General features: G+C 36.6%; 1 protein-coding gene across 1 annotated transcript in view; it reads right to left on the reverse strand.

Annotated features, from left to right (window-relative positions):
- Positions 1-3,963: 3,963 nt before the first annotated feature.
- Positions 3,964-27,687, reverse strand: part of LOC119766353 (transmembrane protein 245-like) — a 29,794-nt gene continuing 6,070 nt past the window's right edge. Inside the window, 9 exon segments of the mRNA XM_038250844.1 lie at positions 3,964-4,474; positions 5,272-5,308; positions 15,464-15,511; positions 15,609-15,770; positions 15,832-16,232; positions 16,287-16,465; positions 16,533-16,784; positions 26,597-27,406; positions 27,409-27,541. Coding sequence (XP_038106772.1) covers positions 4,358-4,474; positions 5,272-5,308; positions 15,464-15,511; positions 15,609-15,770; positions 15,832-16,232; positions 16,287-16,465; positions 16,533-16,784; positions 26,597-27,406; positions 27,409-27,541 — 2,139 coding nt within the window. The 3' untranslated portion in view covers positions 3,964-4,357.

Genomic DNA, 27,687 nt, shown 5'->3' on the forward strand with positions numbered 1-27,687 from the left:
CAATATCGCTCTTAGTGTTTTCACGAACACTTTTCCAGAGTTTTTTTTTATTGAAAAGGTCCTATAGCATGTGAAACACAACAGTTTATAGGACCTTTAAAAAAACTCTAGATTTGTTAAATGTTCAAATGTTTTCACAAGTTTTAGAAAGCTTTTAGAAATGGAATATATTTAGTAAGGAATTTCTAAAAGAACAATTCTAGAGTTTTTTTTAAAGGTCCTATCAACATAAGCAAGACAATAGTTTAAAAATTATTGATAATCAAGTTTGAATTGAACAAAACCCCGGAAACTCTCCCTTTTTTAATCAAACTCACAGAAACCAAAAATTTCTAGTTAACAAAAGCTTCGACCAAATCAAAAAAGCAATTCAATGATTAAAAGGTTTTTTTTTAAATTCCGTACAAATCCGTATTATGCGTAAAATTCCCTACAAAAATTCCGGCCTGTTAAAAATCCGCGAAGAGGTTCGAAAATCCGTATGGTAAGGAAAAAATCCGTACAGTTGGTAGCCTTAAATATACGTAAACACATCTGTTATCAACTAAAAAACTGTATATTTCATTGATATATACGGGGAAACTAATTTTTTCGTGTTCCAAAACATGTTTTTTAAAGAAAAAGTTCACAATTTTTTGGGCGCCTAAAAAATTGAAGTTCATTAGCGCATTTTGCACTTTACTAGAGTCTCGCGCAATTATTTTCATCACAGTATTTTTTCATCACAGTGATTTTTCTTCACAGTGATGACGATGATATCCGTTGCTATGGCAGGCTGTTTATTTATTTATTTTTGGAAGTTCAGAAAGCTCGTCCAGCCCAGAGAAAGTGTGTTCCGACTTGTTCCGACTGTGGAATTGCGGTCTTTGGTGCCGAGATGCAGTGGTGTTGCGCCGGCATCTTGGCTTACGGTGGATCTTTGGAGTCAAATAACGGCTGATGGCTGTTGTTGCTGCTTCGGGCAGGATTCCGCTGCCGGATGTCGAGCGGGTGTTGCTGGGCTTCCGCGCGGCTAGGCGTCTTCTCTCAGTGACGGTATCGGCCAACCCAGCACCTGGCTGATCCGGTTGAACCGAGAGGGGAACCTCCTTGACGATGATGGCGCGTTCCGCGCCAGAGGTGAAGATGGTCCACGCCAGAGATGAAGATGGTCCGCCAGAGGTGAAATGTATGGTGGACGTTTTGATGCAGGCAATGGCCCCTACGCACTCACAAGCCTAGACCGACCAAAAACCGTGGGTTGCCGAGGTCCTGCGGGTTATTGACTTCCGCCGGGGCACTTCCTTTTCCGGGATGCAGAGCGTGACCAGTACGAAAACGGGACTGACACTGGGACACTTGACTAACCACACAGATGCCTAAATGGCAAAAGATTCCGATCTTTGCAATCGGTGATAAAATTCCACTCTACCCTTCTAATCTTTTCCGGAAGGAAACTCCACCATTTTCCAATCCAACCCATTTTTGATGCAGTTTCGACGCAGCGCTGTCGAGCCTGTCTTAATTGCAGTGGTACGCAAATCCCTTCGCTGCTAGTGTAGGATGTAGTATTGTAGGTTGAGGAATTATGTTAAAAAGTAAAGGTTCGTTCAAGAACTGTGACCAACGGTTACAAGATGGCCAATATAATTATGGCCTGGAGCTTATTAGAAAAAATAACCCGTAAAAACTCAAAAGTGTCAACTACAAGAATCGATCCAAGAACCTTTAACAGACCATCTCAAGACTTAACTGCCACGGCCACCACAGCTTGGTGACTAGATTGGGGTCAGAAGTCGATGCATTGCACTTGTTTTGTTTTGATGGTGTGATAGAAATTCAGTTTGCCAACTGTGATGAAAATAATCCCGCAGCACTCTACTGAGGTGCAAAGTGCGCAAAGTTGACAGCTCTCAGTCCTGCAAAGCAGTGTGATGAAAAAATCTAGGCCTAGCACGATTGACACAAAACTCTAGAAATTGCTGCAAGGCGCAATATTTTGAAGCAAAATTTTTTTTTCGTCTTTTGCAAGTAGTTTCATTAAAATTTATGCAGGGAATCATGAGAAATAGGCGATTTTGTTCTTCAATCCAGCAGAAACGAATACGATTTTTGACAAGTAACATCATTTTGGCGCCACCTACATTTGAAACACAGTCCCGCTGCAAAACCTCAATGACCACCGGATTTTTTTTCTGTCGGTTTGTTTAGGGACCATCCATAAACCACGTGGACACTTTTTTGGGAATCTGTTACCCCCCCCCCCTCGTGGACAATTGTCCATACAAAAAAAACTTTTTTGTATGGATCGTGGACAATCGCCATACCACCCCCTAAAGTGTCCACGTGGTTTATGGATGGTCCCTTAGCATGCCACACTGGATTGGAAACGCATTTAGCCACACTTTTATTTTAAATTTGTTCGTTTTATAAATGTTTTTCGATCCACATAAAAAAAATAGACGAAAATTGGCCGGAAATGGTCAACATTAGTGAAAATGCTAACTATTTTTTGAAGTCGAAAACCCCTGCGCTCATTAGGTCGGACATGTGTGAGTGAGAACAGAGTAGCAACGTCGGACGGACGTAGCGAAATCGAAAGACGAGCTCAGTCAACTGTCACGAAAAAATGTCGACTGATCACAGCCTTAGCTCATGGCTTCTTTATAAACTTTATTTTCCTAGAAGTAAGGGATATAATCTTTAAAAGATACAGTGGACTCTCTCTGGTTGTCGATGTTGAAGGGCCCGTCGAGAGCGGGAGATATCAAAATATAGAACAAAAAATCAAATCTTGAAGGGACTGAAAAATTATTGAAAAATTATAATTGACAGCTAGAGCAATATTGATATCGAGAAGATCGAAAGCCAGAAGGTCGACTGTATTTGCAACAGCCTGAAAATTACAAAAAATCTTTGCTCGAAGTTCCGAAGTTCTTTTGAAACCTTCCGATATCGTAAACTGGGGTGACTTTGATAGCCCGGGGTGACTTTGATAGGTTTTTCAAATGCCCGTCCAATTAATATCTAAACATTTTTGAGAATTTTGAGTATGTAAGCATTAAGGGATAGCTTATTATCGAACCTATATGCAAAAATGAGACTGTTACATTGGATGTATCAAAAATAGTGGTCAAATTAAATTTCTATCAATGTCACCCCGGGCTATCAAAGTCACCCCAGTTTACGGTAATCGAAAATCGAATCGAAATCGTAATTAGGGACTAGCATATTTCCTCAAAGCAATGTTAGAAAGTTTTACAAATGATCCAATGGGGAGAGGGGAAATATGCTCCCCCGGGACAAAATGCACCCCCAGCTTTACTCGGTATTTGGAAGAATTTTCCGGGGAAAAAATCATAGAAATTGGAAGCTTAACCATGCTGGAAAAATTTGAGTGTCGTAGTTTTAAAACAACTTATTTGCAAAACTTTAAAATGTTGTGTTTTCATCAAATTTTCATTGAATTTTCATTATCTTTTTTGGGCAATATTAAAAGTTTTTATTGATATTGTGATTGTTTAAGTGTATATTTTTTGCCGTAATCTTCATTATTCTGTAGATAGATGATTCGAAAAACATCAAAAAATGATTTTTTTTATTAAATTTTCTACAAAAAGCGTAATCTGGGCAAAATGCACCGCTGTAAAGCTCCTTTGTAAAAACAGCGGTGTCATCTAGTGGTGACTAGTGAAAACTTGTTATGCCCCATATTGCACCGCATGGTTGTTTGAAATGAATCAAAAATGTTTTTAGAAATTTGATATTTTCGAACAATGTTGAGGTTTTTTAAGACTTTTTTTCATATGGATGACGAAGAATAATAGTTGGTTTAGAACATCGAACAAAATTCTTTCACAGTAATGCTGTAATGTTTGAAAAATCACAGAAAAAATGTTAAAAACAAATCTTGAGTGAATTTATAAAAAATATATATATCATAATTCAAGGAAAAAAAAAATATTGACCTCAAAAACGCTTATATTTTTCAAAATTTATTGAAAAAAAAAAATGATCACTACTTTTCTTCAGGTAACTACGATTTTGTGATACTTTTTCTTCGAGTTGTTCCCCTTAAGTTTAAAAATGCCAATGGAATCTAAGCAGGAATTATTATTTTTTTCAATACTAACGTTCAGATCTCTATTCGATGATCTAGTTGCAAAAATAATTTGCTCAATTCTGTGTTTTCACCCTACATCTACTAATTCTCCGATAATTTTGGTAACATTTAACAATAGTTTACAACTACAGCAAAAGCTCGTCCAAATCGCTTTAAGCACCACTAAATTAGTCAATTAGCCTTCGTACAACTATTACGAAAAAGGAGCCGTCCGTACAATTCCACTTTGGCAGAAACAAACCCGCGCTCTCCTCCTCACTCCTCTCCCAGGAGGTCCTCTACGGATGATGCCGTTGAGCTGGCGGAAAGCCCAGAAGTCCCGCTCCGGACGTGTCCACCATCTCGGGGAAGGTACCGTAGCGATAGTTTGTCCTTTTTTTGTTGTTGTTGGGTGGATTCGGATATCGGGGTTTTAGTACAGACACGAACCAAACACACACACATGGACATGGACGGAAACGAGCGCAGACATGGAATTGAAAAAAAGAGAGAGGTAGGACAAGACGATGTTTGGTTTGTGGTTAGAACGAGACAAGTAACTAGAGATAGTGGGGGCCATTACGTTCTAGCTGGTTTTAGTTACAAGTGCAACGCCATCTATTTTTCTAGCCCAGTAAATGTGTCTCTGCCAAATTGCTGTTAGTTTCGCTAGTGGCCAACAGATGGCATTTTCAAAGAAAAGAGTCTGTGGATTTCTTTTCTGGTCTCTAAATTAGTATGCAATTGTGTGATTTAAGCAGGTAATGTAAAATAAAAAATCTCAAAAAATATCAGTTATGTACAGAAAGTTGGGTGCAATTACGTTCAGTGAAGAAGCCTTCCCCCGGTATGATTTAGCACGATCGGCGAGTTGAGGAACTTTCCATCCTTGGTCCTGGTTAGGTAATTCGCGGGAGTTTTGCTAGATTTAAATGGTGATGAAAATTTAACAAAAAAAAATGAGATGAAAGAAAACAAAAAGAACCAAACTACCAACAAAACTAAAATAAAATAAAAAAAATCCCAAAAATCCAACTTTCATGCCTACACATTCTCAGTTTTCTAGCACTCTAGTGAGGTGTGGAGGAGTCACGAGCTCTAGAGAGTTTCAGTGGCGAGCTACTTTTTAGTTTAGGGAGAGAGGAGCTAGAAACCACACCACTGGCAACACTGCCGCTGCCGTTACTTACTTCCCCGTGGACGAACGCTTGCCACTCTTTACACAAACTGAATAGTAGTGTTGTACCCACACAAGAAACACACATAGAAGAATAGTACCATGTTTTTTTTTTTTTTGATTTTGATGGTGTTGTTGTTGTCGAAAGAAAGGAGGAAAAAAAGAAGAGTAATAAACGGAAGAAAAATAGTTTGTGAGAAAATATTTCTTTGCAGTAAAGTTAAATTTAGACGGTATATTTTTATTTGTTTGGGGATCCTTGACCATTAATGAGAATAATGGGACAACTTGAATCGACTAATGAAACAGGCTATGGAAGTACTACGGCAGCTACGATGAACAATACTAAACAAATGATACAAATGGGCAATGAAGTTTTCCACCTACAACGAACAAAATAAAAGACATAACATCAGTTCACACGTTCTACTTTGAAAACTTGAAAATTAAATTTTTCTCTCTCCATTTCTCAGCAACGAATTTTTAAAAAGTTTTCGTTTGACACCTAAAAATGATTACATAGTCTAGACCCGATTATCCGAAGCCTTTGATTATCTGATGTTTTGAGTATCCGAAGGTTTGTATGAGACATCAGATAATAGAATCACGAAAAAAATCCGTTCTTTTTGTATTCATGTTTTTGACATCAAATTTAAGTTCTGCGACCTCACTTTAATCAAATTTAAATAGTTATTGGCCGCCATCTTGGATTTAAACATTCTAAATCATTTTAGCGTATTTTAGGGGTCATACTGAAACTCAACAATAAAAAAAATGTGATTCGATTATCCGAAGTTTTGATTATCCGAAGTGATTTTTTCCGAGGCCTGCGGATGATCGAGTCTGGACTGATATTTGAAAACGGTGCACTTAACCAAAATTTCAGAGAAATACAGGATTGCTTTGCTTTTTGGGCTCGTTTATACATATTTTGAACTTTTACGGAATTCCAATGTGTACATCACCGCAAAAACTTTTTTCCTCGCAAAAAAAAAATTACGTCAGAAATGGGTCATTCCATCTCAACTGTGCACGAAAAAGTGCGAATTTGAAAATTACCCTCTCCGATCCTGCTCAAATTTGGCAGGGCTGTTAATACTATCAAAACATGCAAGAATCCGGAATTTCATCCAAATCGGACCACCCCCTCCATTTTTGTACCTCCCCAAAAAATCGACTTTTTGGCGATTTTTGACCAAACCTCCTAGTTTCAAACGACAATAACTCAGGAACAACAAATCTTAGAGGGTCGGTCTTCGACTCAATTTTGAAGGAAATTGGACGTAGAATCCATTTCCGTGATCAAAATTTTGATTAATTTATTTTTTCTACCTGTATTGCGCAATTGAAAACTTTAAACGGCCGTATCTCAAAACACCCCAACTTATTTTTTTTTATTTGACCTCACCATCGTGTTCCCCGGCCAATTTTACATAAGAATCACTTATCGACAAAAATGAATATGTTTCGTTCCAGAGATATCAAATTTTAAAGTTTTGTGTTTTCGAGATTACCTACATCAGCTTCATTCGCCACATCTGCTAGAAGCACACAGGCGGGTTGATCAATAACTGCTACCTGGTGTTCTGGGAGATGATTAATTAAATTAATATTTTTATAATTTTACGCAAATAGTTATTCATATAGCAAATACCTAGAAATTCTAGTATGTTTGGCAGGTTAAGTCCTCGCTCCTAGTTTCGTCCAATTTACTCATTTGCACTATTTAAACAACAAATTTTGCAAAACTTTTGATAGAAACTTGCTTGTTCACTTATTATTGAGCTATTTATCACTCGATTGAATGCCAAAGCGCTGATATGGCAACAGTAGAGGTACGCTGGAATTAGATGCTGTTCTCTCTTGATCAATCTATTTTTGTGAAAAGAATATTTATTGGGTAATTTTACGTGTTGTTTTTGTTTTAGAGTACCTCCGAGGCCACGACTAGGGCCTTTATCATGGGCGGTAGCAAAATAGTGCCATTCAGCAAAAACCCCAAAACCTGCTTTATTATTATTATTATTATTATAGTTTATTAGTGACACTTTACCAAAATTTGGCAAATCCGATTTATGATTTAAAAGATTGATCATATTAAATCAATTTTTATATTGTGAGCCAGCTCCATTTAATTAAAAGAATCCAAGATTGATATAAGAAAAAAATACTGTTGTTCGGACGGTGTCGAAATCATCGCAACTAAATTTGGGGAATTAGCCGCTTTGCAGCAGATCAAACTTTGTGATTTTCTTACATTTTTCAGTTTTATACTTTCCATAAATCCTTTTCCTGCTCCTTGTGATCGTCCTTCACTAGAGTACAACGTATACACAAATTTTATAAATTTTAGTTCATATTTTTTTACTCAGTAATGTATCGTGCACTTATTGTTCAGTGTTACTAACAAGATTAATTGCATTTTCCTGCTCGCTCCGTCGGAATCCAATTCTGCCCTTTACTGTGCGCGTTATTGCTCTGTCCTATGGGTTAGCACAGAAATTCACTTCATTCATTTTTTTGAGCACATTCGTGATTCAACTCCAGTTTCCTACAGTGTTATACAGTAAATTTTTGTCCAATTTGATAAAGATTATTTATGATGAAATATTATTTCAATAAATGGCCAGGTAGCAGTTATTGATCAGCCCGCCTGTGTGCTTCTAGCAGATGTGGCGAATGAAGCTGATGTAGGTAATCTCGAAAACACAAAACTTTAAAATTCGATATCTCTGGAACGAAACATATTCATTTTTGTCGATAAGTGATTCTTATGTAAAATTGGCCGGGGAACACGATGGTGAGGTCAAATAAAAAAAATAGGTTGGGGTGTTTTGAGATACGACCGTTTAAAGTTTTCAATTGCGCAATACAGGTAGAAAAAATAAATTAATCAAAATTTTGATCACGGAAATGGATTCTACGTCCAATTTCCTTCAAAATTGAGTCTAAGACCGACCCTCTAAGATTTGTGGTTCCTGAGTTATTGTCGTTTGAAACTAGGAGGTTTGGTCAAAAATCGCCAAAAAGTTGATTTTTTGGGGAGGTACAAAAATGGAGGGGGTGGTCCGATTTGGATGAAATTCCGGATTCTTGCATGTTTTGATAGTATTAACAGCCCTGCCAAATTTGAGCAGGATCGGAGAGGGTAATTTTCAAATGCTGTTCCGCTTCAGATGGAATGACCCAAATTAGAAATTTTTGAAATTTTTACTCAAACTTTGCGGGGGCCTTCCCTATGATCAATGAAAATGTTTTGTGTCATTGGTAGTGCGTCCATCCCGGGAATTCCCGGGACGAAATTCCCGGGATTTTTCCAAAACCGGGAATTCCCGAATATCGGGATTTTTCATATTTTATCCCGAGAATTTCCGAAATTGAGAAAAAAACTAATTTTGGTCTGGAAACTCTAGATATAGATGAACATTTGAATACTTAATAATCGATAATTATTATAAAGCATTCAAAATTTGTACTCGACATATATCAGCATTAATTTGGCACATTATGGAAAATTGTTGAAATTTTAGTTAAGAAATTCAAAAATTGCCTGGTGCTTTAAATATGTTCTGTTTGATTTTATATTCTTTTCAAAGACTGGGTACTAATTATTCTAAATTTAAAAAAATATCATATTTAACTATTTTTTATTAAACACCGCCGCTTGGGGAAAATCAAGACTAATGTAACAAAGTAATACAACTGTCCAGGGGCGCCGACTCTGGGGGGGCACGGCACTTTTTGCCCCCCCTAAAATTTGGCTGAGGGGGCAGCGCATACATTGTGCCCCCCCAGAAATTTTGGAAGAAAAATATTTTTATTTCAAATGTAAAAACACAGAAATAATTGAAAATAGTATCTTAAACTTAAATGGAACATTGTTTGTACACACGGATAGAATTCTTGTAAGCGAATCCGTAAAATAGCTCAAAAACATTTGTTGTTTTCGAAATCGCTGAAATTTTTCGAACAAAATCGTTTACAATTTTCTGGATTTAGATGCATTTTTTTTCTAAATCGACAACGTTTTATCTATACCACTGTGCTCTCTAGGAAAATCAGTTATCTAGTACAAGAGCACAGAGGCATCGGTATATGATTTGAGAGATGTCGTCAACATAAATTTTACGGATTTGCTCATAAGATTTGTATCTGTGCATGTTGTTTCAAAAACAAAACCAATGTACTTTTTCCATAGCACCTTATCTACAATCACCAAGTTTTCAAACGCAACATTCTGCGATTTGCCATTGTAGATCAGGATTTAGCGAATATAAACTGAAACACTTTTCAAAATGGTCATTTGATGACTGCTTTACATTTACAAAAATGCTGAGGAATTCAATATTTTTTTAGTAATTTTAGAAAGGATTTGAAAAGATTTCAAATACATTTGTTAACCGTTCTATACCAATTTTAGCTGAAAATACAATTGTTTCAAAAGTAAATTTTTGGAAACTAGAACACCGATTTACTGAGAAGCTGACAAATTAAAACATAATCTGAGACAATTCCACATTATAATCATAAAACACAAGTGTATTGCTTTCTGCAATTCATGATCGATTTAAAAAAAATAAAAAGGCTATAGAAATTTTAACTGCATCCTCAAAAAATATATCAAAAAATCAGGGAGTAGAAAATAATACTTAAAAATGGAATATTAAATTCTTAAATCTTTATATTCTTAAATTATTAAATCCTTAAATTCTTAAATTCTTAAATTCTTAAATTCTTAAATTCTTAAATTCTTAAATTCTTAAATTCTTAAATTCTTAAATTCTTAAATTCTTAAATTCTTAAATTCTTAAATTCTTAAATTCTTAAATTTTAAATTCTTAAATTCTTAAATTCTTAAATTCTTAAATTCTTAAATTCTTAAATTCTTAAATTTTTTAATTCATAAATTCTCTTCTTTTGAAATTTTCGATTTTTTTTAAACATTGAATTTTATTGTTATTTCTAAATTTCTGATTGTTTAAATTTCTGCTTTTGATTTCTTAACATTTTCAAGTCATGAGTTTTTGTAACCCTAGATTTTTTTTTCTTTTTTTTTTCTCTTTTTATGCGATGCGTTACGTTTTTTTAATTTGTAAATTTCTCTGGAACGACGCAACATTTTTGCAATCTTTTAAAAGCAATTTGTAGGTTGAAGGTTCAGATCTAAAAAACGCCTTTGAAGCTTTCAAAAATAAAGAGAGATTTCTCTGTATTTTTTTTTAATTTTGGAATATTGAATTTGGTGTATCTGTTTTTTTCTAAATTGCAGATTTGAAAAATGGATATTTTTTTAAATGTGTATTTGTATTCTCAAATTTCTGAAGTTCTAAATTTTTGCATTTAACTTTTGTTTTTATTTTTAGAATATTTGTATTGTTGAATTTCTAAATATCTGATTATTTTTATTATTGACTGTTACTTCTAGAAAATAACTACGAATATGACAATGAGAATGAATTCGCCTTCCAAACATATGAAAAAATCCTCCAATTAACATTCTCAATCACGTTTTAATAAATTATATATTTCTTAAAAAATGGATTCCGGATGAAAAAAATCCGTATCACATCGTAATATTTTTTTTTTTAATTCGTGATATACAAGAAACATAAACATCTAATCGCCACTCTTACCTATTGATTTCGGAAAACAACCGTGCCCCCCCAACATTTTGGACTAGTCGGCGCCCCTGCAACTGTCCAAGCATTTTGAAAATGTTTCGATTTGTAAACTATACATGTTCAAACTTAGTAGTGATTTAAAGATAATTTGTAAAATATGTTTTAAATAAAACATGCAATTCTTAATTTATCTAATTTTTTTATTAACTGATATCACTTTATTTGGTGTTGCGGCTTTTTTTTAATTTTAAAGAAATTTTTAAAGCTTTTTCAAGTTATATCAAATATATTAAAATAAATTAAATACATTTTAAAAAGACTTAATTTAAATCACATTGGTTTATTTGATAAATTTCATTTAAAAACCAAAGCAAAACAAAGAAGAAAAATAAAATCATTTTTAATTTTTTTAAAGATGTCTAAAAACTGTTGATGGTAGATTATCACCAACTGATAGTATTGAGCTAATTCTTTGATTTTAAGCATAAAAACAACAACATATAAAACAAAAACATTGATTTGGGACACTTTAAAAAATTTCCGGGATTCAAAAAATATTTTTCCCGTTTCCCGGGAAATTCAATACCCGAGAAAATTTGTACGCCCTAGCCATTGGTTCACCCATACAAGTCTCCATACAAATTTGGCAGCTGTTAATACGAAAATGGCACGTAAATGACAATTTTTTAAATAACCTTTTTTCACAAAAACTCAATCTCAACCCGCAACTTTTGAGCCATAGAGAAATATGGTCAAAAAATCTGACGCCCCCCCCCCTTCTTCAAAATTGGTCCGAAAAATCAGGGGGCAAAAAATCGAAGCATGCTTCTTGAAGGGACTGAAAAATTCATATCTCCATCATCCGATTTAAGCTGTCCTAGACGCAAAAGAAAGGTGATTAGTTTGGCTAATTGTGAAAAATAGTAAGAAGTTCCAAAAATCTAGCATAACATTTGAAAAGGTTGTATGAAAAAGTAAAATGCTGTTTTGATGGTCTCGGGACCAAAGAGCCTATGTCTGAAAATATTTTTATCAGATTCCTCGGAAAGTTTTACATGACATATCAAAAAATGGTGAAGTTATGTTTTCGATACTCTGAGATACGATTTTTTGAAAATAAAAACTGAGTTTTTCGATGCACCACGCGCAAAAATGGGAAAATGACGAAAATGGGAAAAAATCGACTTTTTTCACTAAAACTGCGATAACTTAAAAATTTCAGCGATGACCTATACATGTTAGGGTACCAAAATTTTCGTAATTGAAATACGCAACTTTTGGTACCCTAACCCTGTCATCGCTGAAATTTTCAAGTTATTGCAGTTTTAGTGAAAAAAAAAAAATGGTTTTTTCCCGTTTTCGTCATTTTTCCATTTTTGCGCGTGGCGCGTCGAAAAACTCAGTTTTTATTTTCAAAAAATCGTATCTCAGGGTATCGAAAACATAACTTCACCATTTTTTGATATATTATGTGAAATTTTCCGAGAAATACGATAAAAATATTTTCAGACATAGGCTTTTTGGTCCCCAGACCTTCAAAACAGCATTTTAAGTTTTCATACGACCTTTTCATATGTTAAGCAAGATTCTTGAAACTTCTTGTTATTTTTCTTAAATAGCCAAACTAATCACCTTTCTTTTGCGTCTAAAACAGCTTAAATCGGATGAAATGGCGCGGAGATACGATTTTTTTGAAAAAAGTGGCTTTTGAGAAAATCGACGAAAATTGCCATTTTTTGGACCACCCTAACACGGCGTAGGTCACCCTAATGGCCAAACGAAAAAATACGGGTCTAATTATTTCGGCCAAGGAACCCCCAGAAAAATTTTGAGCCCGATCGGAGAACTTTTTTATCGAACCATGCTGTTTTCGTGGGGATTGGCTGTATAAGTAAAAAATATGATTGTTTTCACTGTGCGTAGTTTACGCGCCATATCAAAATCTTCCCCCAAAATAGCCGCCATTAGCATCCCTCTGGTCTAAATCCATCAAAAGCTGACTTGTAGCAGTGGTACCAACATTACAAAAAAGGTGGCACCATGGTATGACAGCCAAACTTTTTTTTTAAATATTGGTAGCACTGCGTAATTTTGACGTTTCGGACGTGCACCAATCATAACGCCATCTTCGCTTAAAAATGTGGATAAACACGGAAAATATGCACCTTTTTGATTTCGTGCCATGACTATAAAGCAGGGGTGCCCAACCTTTTGGTCCTGCGGGCCAGATCTGGCTTTTCTAAACAAGTGGCGGGCCGCAACAAAAGTTTGATATAAGTTGAAAATGTCATTTTTTTTAATTTAAGGTTCTTTCAAGTCTAGAGTTTTTTTTAATGTTTTTTATGTGTCCTATCAATAAATAAACTAGTGTTAGTTCATTACCTTGATTTAAGAAAGATAAACAAAGATAAATTTCAAAAATTTGCTTATTTGATTTATTTTTTTTGTTTAAAATTGTTTGGGTTTGTTTTGTTTATGAAAAAATATATTTTTCTTTACTTATTTTGGACTTTTTAAAAATTCTAGAATTTTTTGCAGCAATTGAGGTTTTGCAGCGCGACTGTGTTTCAAATGTAGGTGGCGCCAAAATGGGGTTACTTGCCAAAAATCGTATTCCTTTCTGCTGGATTGAAGTACAAAATCGCTTATTTCTCATGATTCCCTGCATCAATCTTAATGAAACTGGTTGCAAAAGACGAGAAAAATTTTTTGCTTCAGAATAATGAACATCAATTTTTGGGCGCGCAAAAATTTGTGAACTTTCTCTTTAAAAAACATGTTTCAGAACACGAAAAAAATAGTTTCCCCATATATATCAATGAAATAAATAGTGATATAGTTGACAACAGATGTGTTAACGAATATTCAACCATTTTTATTGATTTTTGACAGACTTTGTTGCCAAAAAGTTCGAAATACTGTCTTTTACTAAATTTACAATTTTCTCATAGAAAAATCAAACGAATATTGGAAAGTTGCACACCAAATTGTTGGAAATAATTTTTCTCATCCGAATCCGGCATAAGTTTAATAAAAATGTTGATTTTGAAGGTAAAAACACATTTTTTCGAAAAATCATAGGTTTACGCTATTTGTTCATAGGTGGCGACAAGTGTCTTTTAGCTTATAGAGAATTTGCAGCAAAGCTAAAAGACACTTGTCGCCACCTATGAACAAATAGCGTAAACCTATGATTTTTCGAAAAAATGTGTTTTTACCTTCAAAATCAACATTTTTATTAAACTTATGCCGGATTCGAATGAGAAAAATTATTTCCAACAATTTGGTGTATAACTTTCCAATATTTGTTTTATTTTTCTATGAGAAAACTGGAAATTTAGAAAAAGATGGTAATTTGGACTATTTGGCAACAAAGTCTGTCAAAAATTAATGAAAATTGTTGAATACACGTTAACACATCTGTTATCATTTATATAACTGTTTATTTCTTTGATATATACGGGGAAACTCATTTTTTCGTGTTCCAAAACATGTTTTTTAAAGAAAAAGTACACACATTTTTGCGCGCCCAATATATGATGTTCATTATTTTAAAGCAAACAATTTTTCTCGACTTTTGCAACTAGTTTCAATAAGATTGATGCAGGGAATCATAAGAATTAAGCGATTTTGTTCTTCAATCCATCAGAAAGGAATACGATTTTTGGCAAGTAACCCCATTTTGGCGCCACCTACATTTGAAACACAGTCGCGCTGCAAAACCTCAATCTTTATTTTCAGTATTACTAAATTGCTGTCTGTAAGCTTTTTCAAACAAAACTTTGTCACAGCAAAGTTTTACTAAAAAAATACTTTTTATTGCTTACCCACTTGTTGAAAAAATCAATTTTAATCAAGTTCCTCAAAAAAGAAAAGCTTCAATTTGCAGTAAAATGGTACAAATTGTAAAATTTTTAATTAAATGTCTTTTGTGCAGTTTTAGACAGCGATACAAGTTTTTTTTCATTTAACAATTTTACGAAATGGGTAAAATCGTTATCTTTCGCCATTTTACAGTTTATTGGTTGATTCTGAAAATTTCAAAAAAGAAATTACACGAGTAAATTAAAACATTATAAAAAATGCATTCGAAAGAAAAAATATTTCAAAATTACAAAGCCAAATTAAAATAATAGTTGAATTCACATCATTTTACCACAAAAACATGATCTCAAGTTTATTTTTTTTATTTAGACACTCAATTTTTTTATTTAATATTTCATGATCAGCGTTGTGACCGGCCGGTCATAGAACTTTTTTGAAAAGTCGTCGCGGGCCGGATGAAATGGCTTCACGGGCCGGACGTTGGGCAGGCCTGCTATAAAGCCTTTTCTCAGTGAGCTTGAGAACGTGTAAGTTTTGTCTTATATCTTGTTATCGTTATCGATTATGAAAACACTTCTAAAAATGTGATGTTAGTGAAGCGAAAGCCCTCGGCTATCATTTAAATGTCTTGTTAGTCATGTTACAACATTTCGATTCGGTATCTCATACCGAACCCAAAGCTACAATCTACACACTAGGGAGCACCTCTAAAAAAACTATCAATAAAAAGCAGCATGACAAAACCAAAGCCCAACTTACGTCGTCGCTGGTGAGTAAAGCTCGTTGTTGGTGTCCAAGCTGGACTTGCTGGATGGGAGTAGATGAAAATGGAACAACCACATGAACCGACGACATCAAACACCGAGATTTAACTTGAACATGAATCTGAGCGGGGTAAACTTACCGCGTCTGGGGCGTAATCGGCGAGTCGCGGATTGCACTCATGGTGACCTCGAAGAGTACAACTAGGAGGCAGAGCAGCAGCGGTCCCAGCAGGGCACCTTCCAGCCCAAACAGGTACATTCCACCGGCGATTGAGAGACCGGTCAGGTAGGGGTGGCCACCGCTGGAAGATAAGAAGAATCAGGTTGATGACTTGAAAGACTTGATAGAACTCGTTGACTCACCCCTTGATCTCCGAGTGGATGATCGGGTTGAAGTTGGACGGAACGATGAAGTGGACCAGCACCAGGAACGCCCCAAGCCAGAAGCGATCCTGCGACAGCCACAGATCCAGGAAGGCCGGAACGCTGCACCAGTACGTTTCGAGAAAGGGGGCGGCGGCCAGAATCGAGGCTAGGACGGCCGGCAGGTACACGATGTGCGCACCCACTATGGTGTGCGTTAGCCAGGTGAACAGACCGTGGAACAGGGCCAGCTTGAGGGTGGCCACGACCACGCTCGAGATGGAGTCCTCGAGGGCTTGGATGATGCGCGGGCCCCAAGAGTTGTTGATGGTGATGCCGGTCGGGGCGTACCGGTCCTGGCTGCTCTGCAGCAGGTAGAACAACGTTGTGAAGAAGATTATCTGCGAAAGGTTGGGATGATGAAGAAATCTCTATTTTGAAAACTATTTTCTTACCGTGTGGAACAAAAATTTCAGCACGGCGTGTCCTCCGCCCAAGATTACGGACACCAACGTCCCAATTGCTGAAGCCAGCAGCGTCAGGTTCGTACGCAACAACATCCAAAGGGAGTCGGCCACCTCAAGCAACATCCCAATGTTGCTCTTCACGAAGCCGATTATTCCCGCTTTCGTAACTGAAATTTATTAATCAAGATTAAAAATTTTCCTTTTAAAAGACCTCAAAAGAGAAACGAAACCAACTCGGATTGATAAAGATCTCGTCGATCGTCGCCTGAATCGACTGGCTGGTGACGCGGGGCCCGACCAGCCCGTCCCCGTTGTTGCGGTCCATCCAGCTCTGGATGATTCGGTCCCACACACTCAGGATCTGGCACTTGAGCTTCTTGGCCTGCGTCGGATCGGTATCGTTGAAGATGTCGTCCACGTACTGCTCGATGTGGGACCGGCCGTACTTGTACGCGTTGTCCAGGATGTCGTCCATCGATTGCATGTCTGAAAAGCGTGATGAGCCAGAAGGTTGGTAAGGTAAGGAGCAAAGTTGATGAATTTTCACAATTTCGCGGACAGCGTTCAAAATCAAACCATCCATTTTAACAACCCCACGGGTCTAAACCTCTTTCTACTCCAAGGAACCTTCCACCCCAGGGCTCGAACTGATGACCTTTGGAATGCGATTAAACATAATAAAATATTTCGTTATGCACACTTAGAACATTTTCGTACAAATTCTTGGTTACCTTGGAGGTTTATCAAAAATTTAAAAAATCAATTAATTTTTGATGTGAAGACCACATTCCATGGCCAAAAGAATGTCCTTGGCATAATTGGTCAAAATTTTCCATGATTATGGACATCTATCTATATCAGGGGTGCTCAAAGTTTTTGGAGGCCGGGCCAAATTTGAAGCTCAAATGAGCTTGCGGGCCAAATAATTTATAAAAAAAATACGTTACTTTAATTTATAAGACTAGAAAAAAATCTATCAGCAGAAGTTTTTTTTTGTAATTTCTGATATTTTTTCAACATTTTTTTAATTAAAAATAATGAAAGACACAAAAGCTTTTAGCTTAATGTACTTGTGCTCTCCGTGAAATTTTACAGTTTTTTTATATATTTTGAAAACGGTGACATGTAATCTGCCTAATTTAGTATCGGCGTAATTTTATCTTAAAATCTAGTGTGACTAATTAAATATCGTAATTTTATCTTTGAATTACGTGTGACTAATAAGAAATCTTTGAGTGCAAGAAATTTAACAATTCCATGAACCAATTTTTAGAAAATGTTTTAAGCACCCGTAAAGATGAATTGTAAATGTAAACATTTTAGCAAAAAAAAAATTATTCATCGAATTTTTTTATGATCCAGAACATGCTCAAAATGATTTTAAACGCAAAGGATTGCATTTTTAATTGATTTCAGCTAATTGCACTGAAATGTCTATCGATATTTTGAAGTTTTTATTGAATTAAATTTGCCCATGAGCCAATTTGTAATAATGGGAGGAGGAGGGTTCTCGAAAAACTATATAAAATACTTGCAACAGCCTTACTCCTCCGATTTCAACATTTAATCTGCCTTAATCCTGAAAGCCTGAATTTTCAAAAAATGTTCGATGAATATTTACTAGTTTCACTCACATTGAAACTTGTGAAACTGTGTCCTAAAATAGGGATCAAAACATTAATAAATTATTAGTATTTTTATCAGCAAAAAAAAGGTAAGCATAAAAATGTTTAGAATAAACCTTACTTTTGAAAAAGTAAAAAATCACTTTACAAGTGATCATCGGGCCATTATACATGATTATTCAAAATGGGTCCGCGGGCCACAAAAAATCACCTCGCGGGCCACGTTTGGCCCGCGGGCCATACTTTGGTCACCCCTGATCTATATATATAAAACATTTCAACGGTTTCGTTCGAACGCGAATCAGTTCAATACGGAGCGTCGGATTGGGTCGTTGGGTTCGTATAAGTCCAAGGAAGGTTCTTACGCCAAAAAGTGACAACTTTGACCACTCTGGAACCGATTCCGGAAAATCTGCAGATTATATGGGAAAAAAGTTACATAAAATCAAATTTTGATCATAGGAGGCTGAATAGGCAAAAAAGCTTAAAACGTCAACAAACGGCAGAACGAAGTTTGTCGGGGTAAGCTTGTATTTAGTTAAATGAAAAAGAATAATAAATAACTACCTAACTTGGATATGACTGCTGATTTTTTTTTAGTTGGAATATCACATGAATAACGCGATCAGTGTGTTTCCATGTGCCATAACTTAAGAGCGAGTCCACGAGCAAAGCATACCCACCTCGCATCGACCTCACCAATCTGCCTGAAATTTTCAGGGGTTGTTTGTACATATGAAACTAGCATCTAGCCAAAATATGAGCACTCTAGGTCAACGGGAAGTGGGGCAAATTGGGACACAAAGTTTAAAGGTTCAAAAACGTCAAATTTTTTAAAAAGGCTATAACTTAGGCAAAATTGAATTTAATTTCAAAATTCGAAATGCATCTGAAAAGGCTTAGGAAATGCAACAAAATGCATGGAGAAGCATCCCAATTGGTTAAAACTAAAGAGAGTTATTGACATTTTTGATTTGATTTGAGTTGATGTGTTAACCAACAGGGCCACAAGGATGACCTATGTAGCGGTTGCCTAGAAACTCCGAAAAAAGTCTGACAAAGCTGAAAAACAGGGCTCGCACCCTGTTGGAGGCCTAAAAGGGCGCGGCAGACAGCTGGAAACTGACAAAGAAACTCATGCCGAACATTTTGCTACAAAAAGCACATGAAAAGATGATTTCTATAAAAAGTAATATAACAAATACTATCACTAAAATAAAAAAAAGTGCAAGAAAAGTTTGTACACCTTTCGAATAATTAACATAAATAAAGTTACTTGTTGACAAATCACTATGAATCCAGTCTCCCAACTTCAAATAGGCTTCCTTGACTGATTAAAAAAATAATTTGGATTGAATATAAAGTTTACTAACTACTTAGTATAAAAATTTATATAACTCTGGAAATTCTATATAAAACATTTTAAAACTTAATTTTGCAAACTTTTAATTTAACTAAATGTTAATATATTACCATAGAATTGCTAAATAAACATTTTGGAGTGGGTATAACACCGTTTTGGGGGTCTTTGTATCGATAGACAGTGATGTCACGGTTCGCTCACTCGAATCGTGGTTCAAACGATACGTCATGACGCTCAAGTGTGGTTCGCTCATGATTGCGAACCAAGCACGAGCGAACCACGATCCGAACGCCTGCCGTGGTTCGCATGAACCCTTGCTCTCTCATCGCGAATGAGAGTGAGAGGGGCCATCAATGAGCGGTTCGCAAGAAGAGCTTAAAAATCAGCACTCAGAGAAAAAAAAATCATGTTTTTGACAACAGAAGGCTACGGCAGGCGGTGACTATGAAGGGCTACAGAGCATGGCTGCAATAACTCAGTGAGATGTTCTGGGTCTTCCAATGACTCCTGGTTTTATTTTTGTGGGTCCATCGCCGTAACAAGAGGTCTGCGGTTTATGACTGCAGGTCATACCCGCATAGCTCCATTGAGTATGGTAGGCTTTTTATATTATGCTATTATGTCCTGGGTCAACAGAGGACTCCTGGTTCCTTGGGGACCATCAATAAACGTGGACACTTTTGGAAATCTCAGCCACCCCGTGGACAATTTCCATTCAATTAAATCTTTTTTCTATGGAACGTGGTTAATCGCCATAGCCCCCCCCTCACCCTAAGGTGTCCACGTAGTTTATGGATGGTCCCTTGATAACTTTATCGTTAACAAATTTTTAACAATTTTGTGGGAGTGAAGAATAAAAACAAATAAGTTTTTCTATCAGTGCCTACATTCTCCGTTGGCGAACCGTTCGCTGAACGCTCTCTTTACTCCGTTCAGAGCGGGGCGGCAAGCGAGCAGAGAAATGATGATCGAAATTTTGGTTCGCGAACCGTTCAAACCCGTCGCTCTGAGCGTTCGATATGCGCTCACCCGATAGGTTCGTCGATTGAGTGGCTATGATACGCTCAAAAGCGAACCGTGACACCACTGTCGATAGAATAGATTTATCGTTGGAATTTCGTACTAACCCGGAATTACGTCGTCGGGAAATCCGCCTGCATCCGAACCGGTCCACGATTCACAAGTCAACCTATGTGGCATCAAAAAGGGTATAAAATTTCCGATCTTTTGATACCCATACATCTAGGTTTTCTTTAAAACCCACGTTTTTAAATACCTGAGCAAAAAGTAAGTTTGATCCACGAGAACAAAAAATACGAAATTCCATACATTTTTGGCAGGTTGCTCAAACGAAACCATAACAACGTTTTTGCCTAGGTATTTAAAAACGTGGATTTTCTAGAAAACCTAGATGTCTGGGTATCAAAAGATCGGAAATTTTATGCCCTTTCCGATGGCACTTGTGAATCGTGGACCGGTTCAAATGTCGGCGGATTTTCTGACGACGTAATTCCGGGTTAGCACGAAATTCCAACGAAAAATCTATTCTATCGATACAAAGACCCCCAAAACGGTGTTATACCCACTCCAAAATATTTATTTAGCAATTCTATGGTAATATATTGACATTTAGTTAAATTAAAAGTTTGCAAAATTCAGTTTGGATATGTTTTATATAGAATTTACAGAATTATATAAACTTTTATACTAAGTAGTTAGTAAACTTTATATTCAATCAAAATTATTTATTTTTGCAATTCCGTCCTGAAACTATTGACTTTTCCTGTCATTCTTGAACGACGAAATAGCCTACTTTTCTGTACCAAAAATAACAGAATCGAATAGCAACACTTTTCAAAATAAATGCTGAAAAGTAACACTTTTCAACATTTTTTTGATTTAAGCGATTTATTGACAAAATACATGAAAATTTGACATAAAATTTCACTCAGTGTGTGTTTTTTGGAATTGCAAAAAAAGTTGTATGGAACTCGTTGCATAAACTACTATATTAATCAGTCAAGGATGCCTATTTGGAGTTGGGAGACTGGATTTATGGTGAATTGTCAACAAATAACTTTATTTATGTTAATTTTTCGAAAGGTGTACAAACTTTTTTTGCACCTTTTTTGATTTTTGTAACAAATACTTTGTTATATAACTTTTTGTATAAATCATCTTTTCATGAGCTTTTTGTAACAAAATGTTTGGCATGAGTTTCTGAACAAAACGTAGTACTAGGTTTCTGTAAAATTTTAAATTGTTTACATGTTTCATCACAAAATGTGCATAGTGCCTAAGGGGTTTAAATACTTTTTCAATGTAAGAAAAAAATGTATGATTAAGTGATTTTTTTTTAAATATTTCTATTTCAATTTCAAGATTATCAAACAAAACACTCTTTCGAAATATTATCGTGGTGTTGTTTAAAAGGTTATCGTTTTCCAAATTTCAAGCTTTTAAGTGCTCCAAAAACTTAATAGTGGAGTCCCGATTCGCTCCAGATGACGGCAAAGATTTTTTGTTAGAGATGAAAAATATTTGATTTTTTTTAATTAACTCGAAAACTTCACTTTATCAAAAAGTTTTTTAGTAAAATTTACAATATGTTCAATTCAGCAGGAAAAAAAATAATCGAAGAAAAGCACATGGGCATTGTGTGGCCTACCCAGTACTCGTTTGAAAACAATTCCACACACAAGCTTTAACTTTTTAACAATATTTTTCGATTTTTTTAATGTCCAATAAAATATTTTTTTCACTCTTTAAGTGTTCTTGAATAACCCTGAGTCAATGCAGTTTCAAAAACACCCAGAAAGCAAAAAAAAAGAAGAAAATTTGGTCCAAACAAATTTCAGATTTAGTTTAAATTCTATCAATGTCCCCGGGGTTACAGTTACAGAACATTTTAACAGACTTTTTTTTCTCCAAAAAATACAAAAAAAATCCGATATTTGGAATTTAAAAGAAACTCCTATAAGCGAAAAAAATCATGTTTAAAAACTAAGGGATATCTAGCCAAGAAAAGATTGAGAACCGCTGCTATAGAAACAAATTGATGATTTTGACGAGAAATGTATTATTTGAAATTTATTATTCAATTGTAATGGTAAATTAATCACTTCATCACAAATTTGCAAAACGCAATCGCAACCACAACCATTAGTGCAATAAATCCAGCTTTTCCGTACGTGATGTACGCGTTGAAAGTTTCAGCAATGCTAGATTTTTCGCCGAAGCCACATGTTTGATACCGCTCGATTGTACTCTCAAATTTGCTACAATTGCAATGTCTGGTAGCCAGAATCGTAGAGTTTATTGTGTAGTCCATGCGTCCAATTCTGACTCCATTACGGTTGACATTTTCCACCGCAATTGTGATCGGATTGACAGTCAACCTCAACCGATTCCTCGGTCCAACGGTACAACGTTCCGACTGACTTTCGTTTACGGGACGAATACACTTCAAATGTCCACTTCCGGGGGTTTTCTCCAGCTCGAAACTGATTTCAAAAAGTACTTTCGTGTTACTTTTACAATTCAGGACAATTCTGAATGCCGGATCGTCACCGAAAACTTCCGTAGACAGTTCGATGCAGCCGTGGGTGGTTCCACTGGTGGCCACGTCCAGAACCGCACCCCAGGAGCTTATTTTCGGTTGCAAATCCTGCAGGGGATCGGCACTCGTCACGAGGAAGTGCTCAATTGAACATTTTGGGGAGAGCGGCTCCATATATGGGAGTGAACAATCGCTGAGTATGCAAAACGGTTCCATAAACTCAACGGATGTTGCGGAACTGGTAGTTAATAGTAGGAACAACCACTTGTGGATCAAGAATTGAGTTGTTGAGCGTGTTACCTGCTTCATAGTTTCCCTAGCACTGTGTGGGGCCTATACAGGAAACCTAGATAAACAATTCTCTGGGATTTCGGTCATTCGATTTTTTTTTTGTTTTTTTTTAAATGCGGCTGAAACTTTTTTGGTGCCTTCGGTATCCCCAAAGAAACCATTTTGCATCATTAGTTTGTCCATATACTTTTCCATACAAATTTGGCAGCTGTCCATACAAAAATGATTTATGAAAGTAAAAAAATCTACACAGCAATTCCATTTGAAAAGAGCCTAAACCAAAAAAAAGTTCTCCGATCGGGCTCAAAAATTTTCTGGAGGTTCTTTGGCTAAAATAATTGGACCCGTATTTTTTTTCTTTCACCATTAGGGTGACCTACATCTTGCTAGGGGGGTTCGAAAAATGGCAATTATCGTAATTTTTCGCAAAAACCACTTTTTTCAAAAAAAATCATATCTCCGCGTCATTACATCCGATTTTAGCTATCTTAGATGCAAAAGAAAGGTGATTAGTTTGGATATTTGAGAAAAAAAAGGAAGAAGTTTCGCGGAGATACGATTTTTTGAAAAAAGTGTTTTTGCGAAAAATGACGAAAATTGCCCTTTTATTGAACCACCCTAGCACGATGAAGGTTACCCTAATTGCCAAACAAAAAATACTGGTTTAATTATTCTGGCCAAGGAACCCCCAGAAAAAAATTGAGCCCGATAGGAGAACTTTTTTTTTTTCGGTTTACTCTCTTGTCAAATACTGGGAATCGTGGTGTAGGGGTAAGCGTGGTTGCCTCTCACCCAGTCGGCTTGGGTTCGATCCCAGACGGTCCCGGTGGCATTTTTCGAGACGAGATTTGTCTGACTACGCCTTCCGTCGGATGGGGAAGTAAATGTTGGCCCCGGTCTAACCTAGAGGGTTAGGTCGTTAGCTCAATCCAGGTGTAGGAGTCGTCTCCCTGGTTCCTGCCTCGGTGGAGTCGCTGGTAGGCAGTTGGACTAACAATCCAAAGGTCGTCAGTTCGAATCCCGGGGTGGATGGAAGCTAAGGTGTAAAAAGAGGTTTGCAGTTGCCTCAACAACCAATCCTTCGGACACCTAGTTTCGAGTAGGAATCTCGCAATCGAGAACGCCAAGGCAATGCTGTAGAGCGAATAATTTGATTTAATTTTTCTCTTGTCAAATGGAATTGCTGTAAATCTTTTTTGATCGATTTGGTGTTGAAGGTATGGATAAAGACTACACTGAAAAAAATATGTACACGAATTTTATTTTTGATGTTTTTTCAATGCACTTTTTTCACTAAAAAAATTGCAAAAAAACTATTTTTTTATTTTCTAATATGTTTAAGGGGACATCATTGACCGAGTTATGAATTTTTAAATCAATACTGAGTTAAAAAAAAAAAATAATCGAAATATTGCTCATAACAATTTTTCAACTTAATTTTTCGATGTAAAATCAAATTTGCAATTCAAAAGTATTGTAGTGAAATTTTGATAAAGTGCACCGTTTTCAAGTTAAAGCCATTTTTAGGCCCATGTTTGCCCAATCTTGAAAAAAATATGTGTCAAAAGCAAAAATTCTCTATATTTTGCTTTTTTGAGTTGAAAAATTGATTTTCTCTAAGTCTCAACCAAACAACCAACTTTTTGATAGCAAATTAGAATTTAAATCGGAAAATAAAGTAGACAAATTTTACGACCAATATTTCGATTTTTTGAAAAAATAGTATTGATTCAAAAAATCATAACTCGTTCAAAATTTTTTCGCCCGTTCTGGAAATTTCTGAAAAATTGGAATTTGATGTCCCCTAAAGAAAATCAGAAAATAAAAAAATAAAAATGGTGTTTTTTTATTTTAGTAAATCATGTTTTAGTGTCAAAAAGTAACATTAAAAAACGCAATTCACAATTCGCAAATTTCACTCTAAGAACGGGCCTTGACCGATCTTATGAACCAGGTTCCCGACGAACACGCACTGCCTTTACAGCTACATCTCACCCTTGCTCTGAGTAAGTACGAGCAACACGCTGGAACACGCCTTGAGTGGCTCTCTGTTGCTATTTCTTCTGTCCCGGAGTTTTGTTACAATTTCATGGTCCTAAGCGTGTTGTAAAAGATTTTCCAAAAATAACGATATTTATATGCATGTTCGAGAAATAAATCAACAAAGAATAGGGCAAACGATAAACAGAATTGAAGTTGCTACCAAATCAAGAGATGTGTTAAGGAAAACACACATTTTGTTACAGAAGCAGTATTAATTGGTCAAATACAGCAGAAGCGTTGAGAATTAAGAGAACCAAAGGGTAATGATATCAAAATAAAATGGTGGATAGTAAATAGAAGTCGAATTAGAAAATCAGTAAAGCATAATAAAGAAACAGAAGATAGATAGTAGCTGAAAGTGGAAAGAAGAGAAACCCTGCATTGCGATGTATCAGGTACATCCACAACAGTTGACTCAACATGCTGTGAATCAAAACAATACCGTCTACAACCTTCCCTTCCCACATTGCGCATTCCTTTCTTTTCGCCGTCTCGACTCTGACCCTCGCTGGTCAAAGGTTTACGAGCCGTTTCCACAAGCCACCAGCACGGTCACGTGTTGTCATCATGATGACGAAACCGAGCCAACGTGGAGGTAACAAAATGGGTAACTTGTAAGGAACCAGAGCAACTGTTTTGACCAAGATCAACTAACAGCTCACCGGGTGTCAACCTAAGAATGAAATTAAAGATCACAAACAAAAATTTCCATGTATCATATTTTTCACTGTAGGCCTTATCCACACCTACAACTTTGCCGAAGACACCAAATCGATCAAACAATTCCTTCCAAACATACAGATTTTCGAATTTTCATTAATCAGCTTCTAAATTTGTATGGAAAATCATATGGACAATCTAATGATGCAAAATGGCTTCTTTGGGCGTACCGAAGGCACAAAAAAAGTTGCATTAAAAAATAAAGAAATTAAAATTAAAGAAAAAGACCGATTTCGTAGAGAATTGCTCATAAAGGATAATAGCTGGACAAACCAAATTAACGCTGTCAACATTCGTGTACTGCTGAATTTGAAAGGTTATTACTATCATTACTATAAGAGTTGTGAAGCAATGTGGTTTGTTTCTATAGAATCGCTATAATATAAACGCAATGCAGTAAATTATTCCATAAATACGCAACTTCACACCGAAGTTTGATAGAACTTCAACGATTTTGACCAATGTTTGGAAGATTGTACAAAGGATGCTTTGTGAAAGAAAATAATCCAAGTTATATATTTTTTAAAAGATATTAGAAAAAACTTTCGAACGTGTCGTAACGATTGAAGATTTGACAACCCTAACAAAAGTTATGAGCACCTTTGTGTTAATTGTATACTTTGTTGAAGCCGAACCTCAGACATTTTGTTGCAAATGATATCCAATGTAATTCGTCTAAATTGCTTCCACTACTCACCAATCGGCAGCATCTCGATCAGCTCGGGTCGGTGCGTCAACGTCCGGTTGACCAGGTTGCTTCCCAGCTGCGCCACCGCGATGGTTTCGGAGTAGATTTGCGTGAACGCAAACACGCTAACCAGCATGACCAGCACGCTGAGAAATCCGATCATCACCACCGAGCTGATGTCGTCAATGTAGGAGCGCAGTTTGGCACACACGTACCGGTGGATGTTTCCGTTGACGCGGAGTATTCCCGGAAGGCAGAGTGGGAGCAGGGCCGAGTGGCGGGGGAATAGCCAGCTTTTGAGCAGTTCCCAGTAGGTTTGAATGAGGGTTGAAATGTACGGGATGATTCCGAGCATTTCGGCGACTCGCACAATCAGGTACAAACTGACGGGGATGATTCCAAGGAACAGGATCCACGTGTGCATCCAGATTAGGGTGGCTCCGCAAGCGTAAAACAGTATCCGAAAGTACGAGTCACTCTCCAACGCGTCCGGAGTCGTCTTGTTCAGCGTGTCGGTTGCATTCGCAGTCGTACTAGTATTTCTAGTATCGTTCATCGTACTCGACAGCTGCGGCGTAGTCGTCACATCCAGCACCATCTTCGCCTTAATTTCCTCAATCCGAGACGCATTCACCGTGTCATCACCCCCATTGACCGGCGACGTAATCTCCACCTTCCCCTCGTCCAACCGGTAGCTCGTCACGTCCAACAGACTGTGCCACTTGTCGATGAACCGCACGTTTTTTTCGTCCTTTCGCATGTTGTAGATCAGCCCGATGGCGCCGTACGTGAGCAGGCCCAGGAACACGGGCACTTGAGGGCGCCGAGGAAGCTGCACCCGTACGCAACGATGAGTACCCACAGCATTTGGCCGACCAGTAGGAAGGGCGTGGACAGCTGGGGTTGCCACAGGATGTACACGCTGGCGATGTACAGGACCACGATGACGGCGAGCTGGGAAGAGCAGTGAGTTGGGTTAGCACATTTTTTCTTCAATTTATTTAGATTAGGGTTATTTATATTTATTCTTTAGAAGACACTTTAAAAAAAAAGATAAATTCGAAATAAGCCGGCTTTCTTCCGCTCTGGTAATTAACAAT

The sequence above is a fragment of the Culex quinquefasciatus genome, chromosome 1 (genome assembly GCF_015732765.1).
Source record: "Culex quinquefasciatus strain JHB chromosome 1, VPISU_Cqui_1.0_pri_paternal, whole genome shotgun sequence".
Classification (NCBI taxonomy): Eukaryota; Metazoa; Arthropoda; class Insecta; order Diptera; family Culicidae; genus Culex; species Culex quinquefasciatus.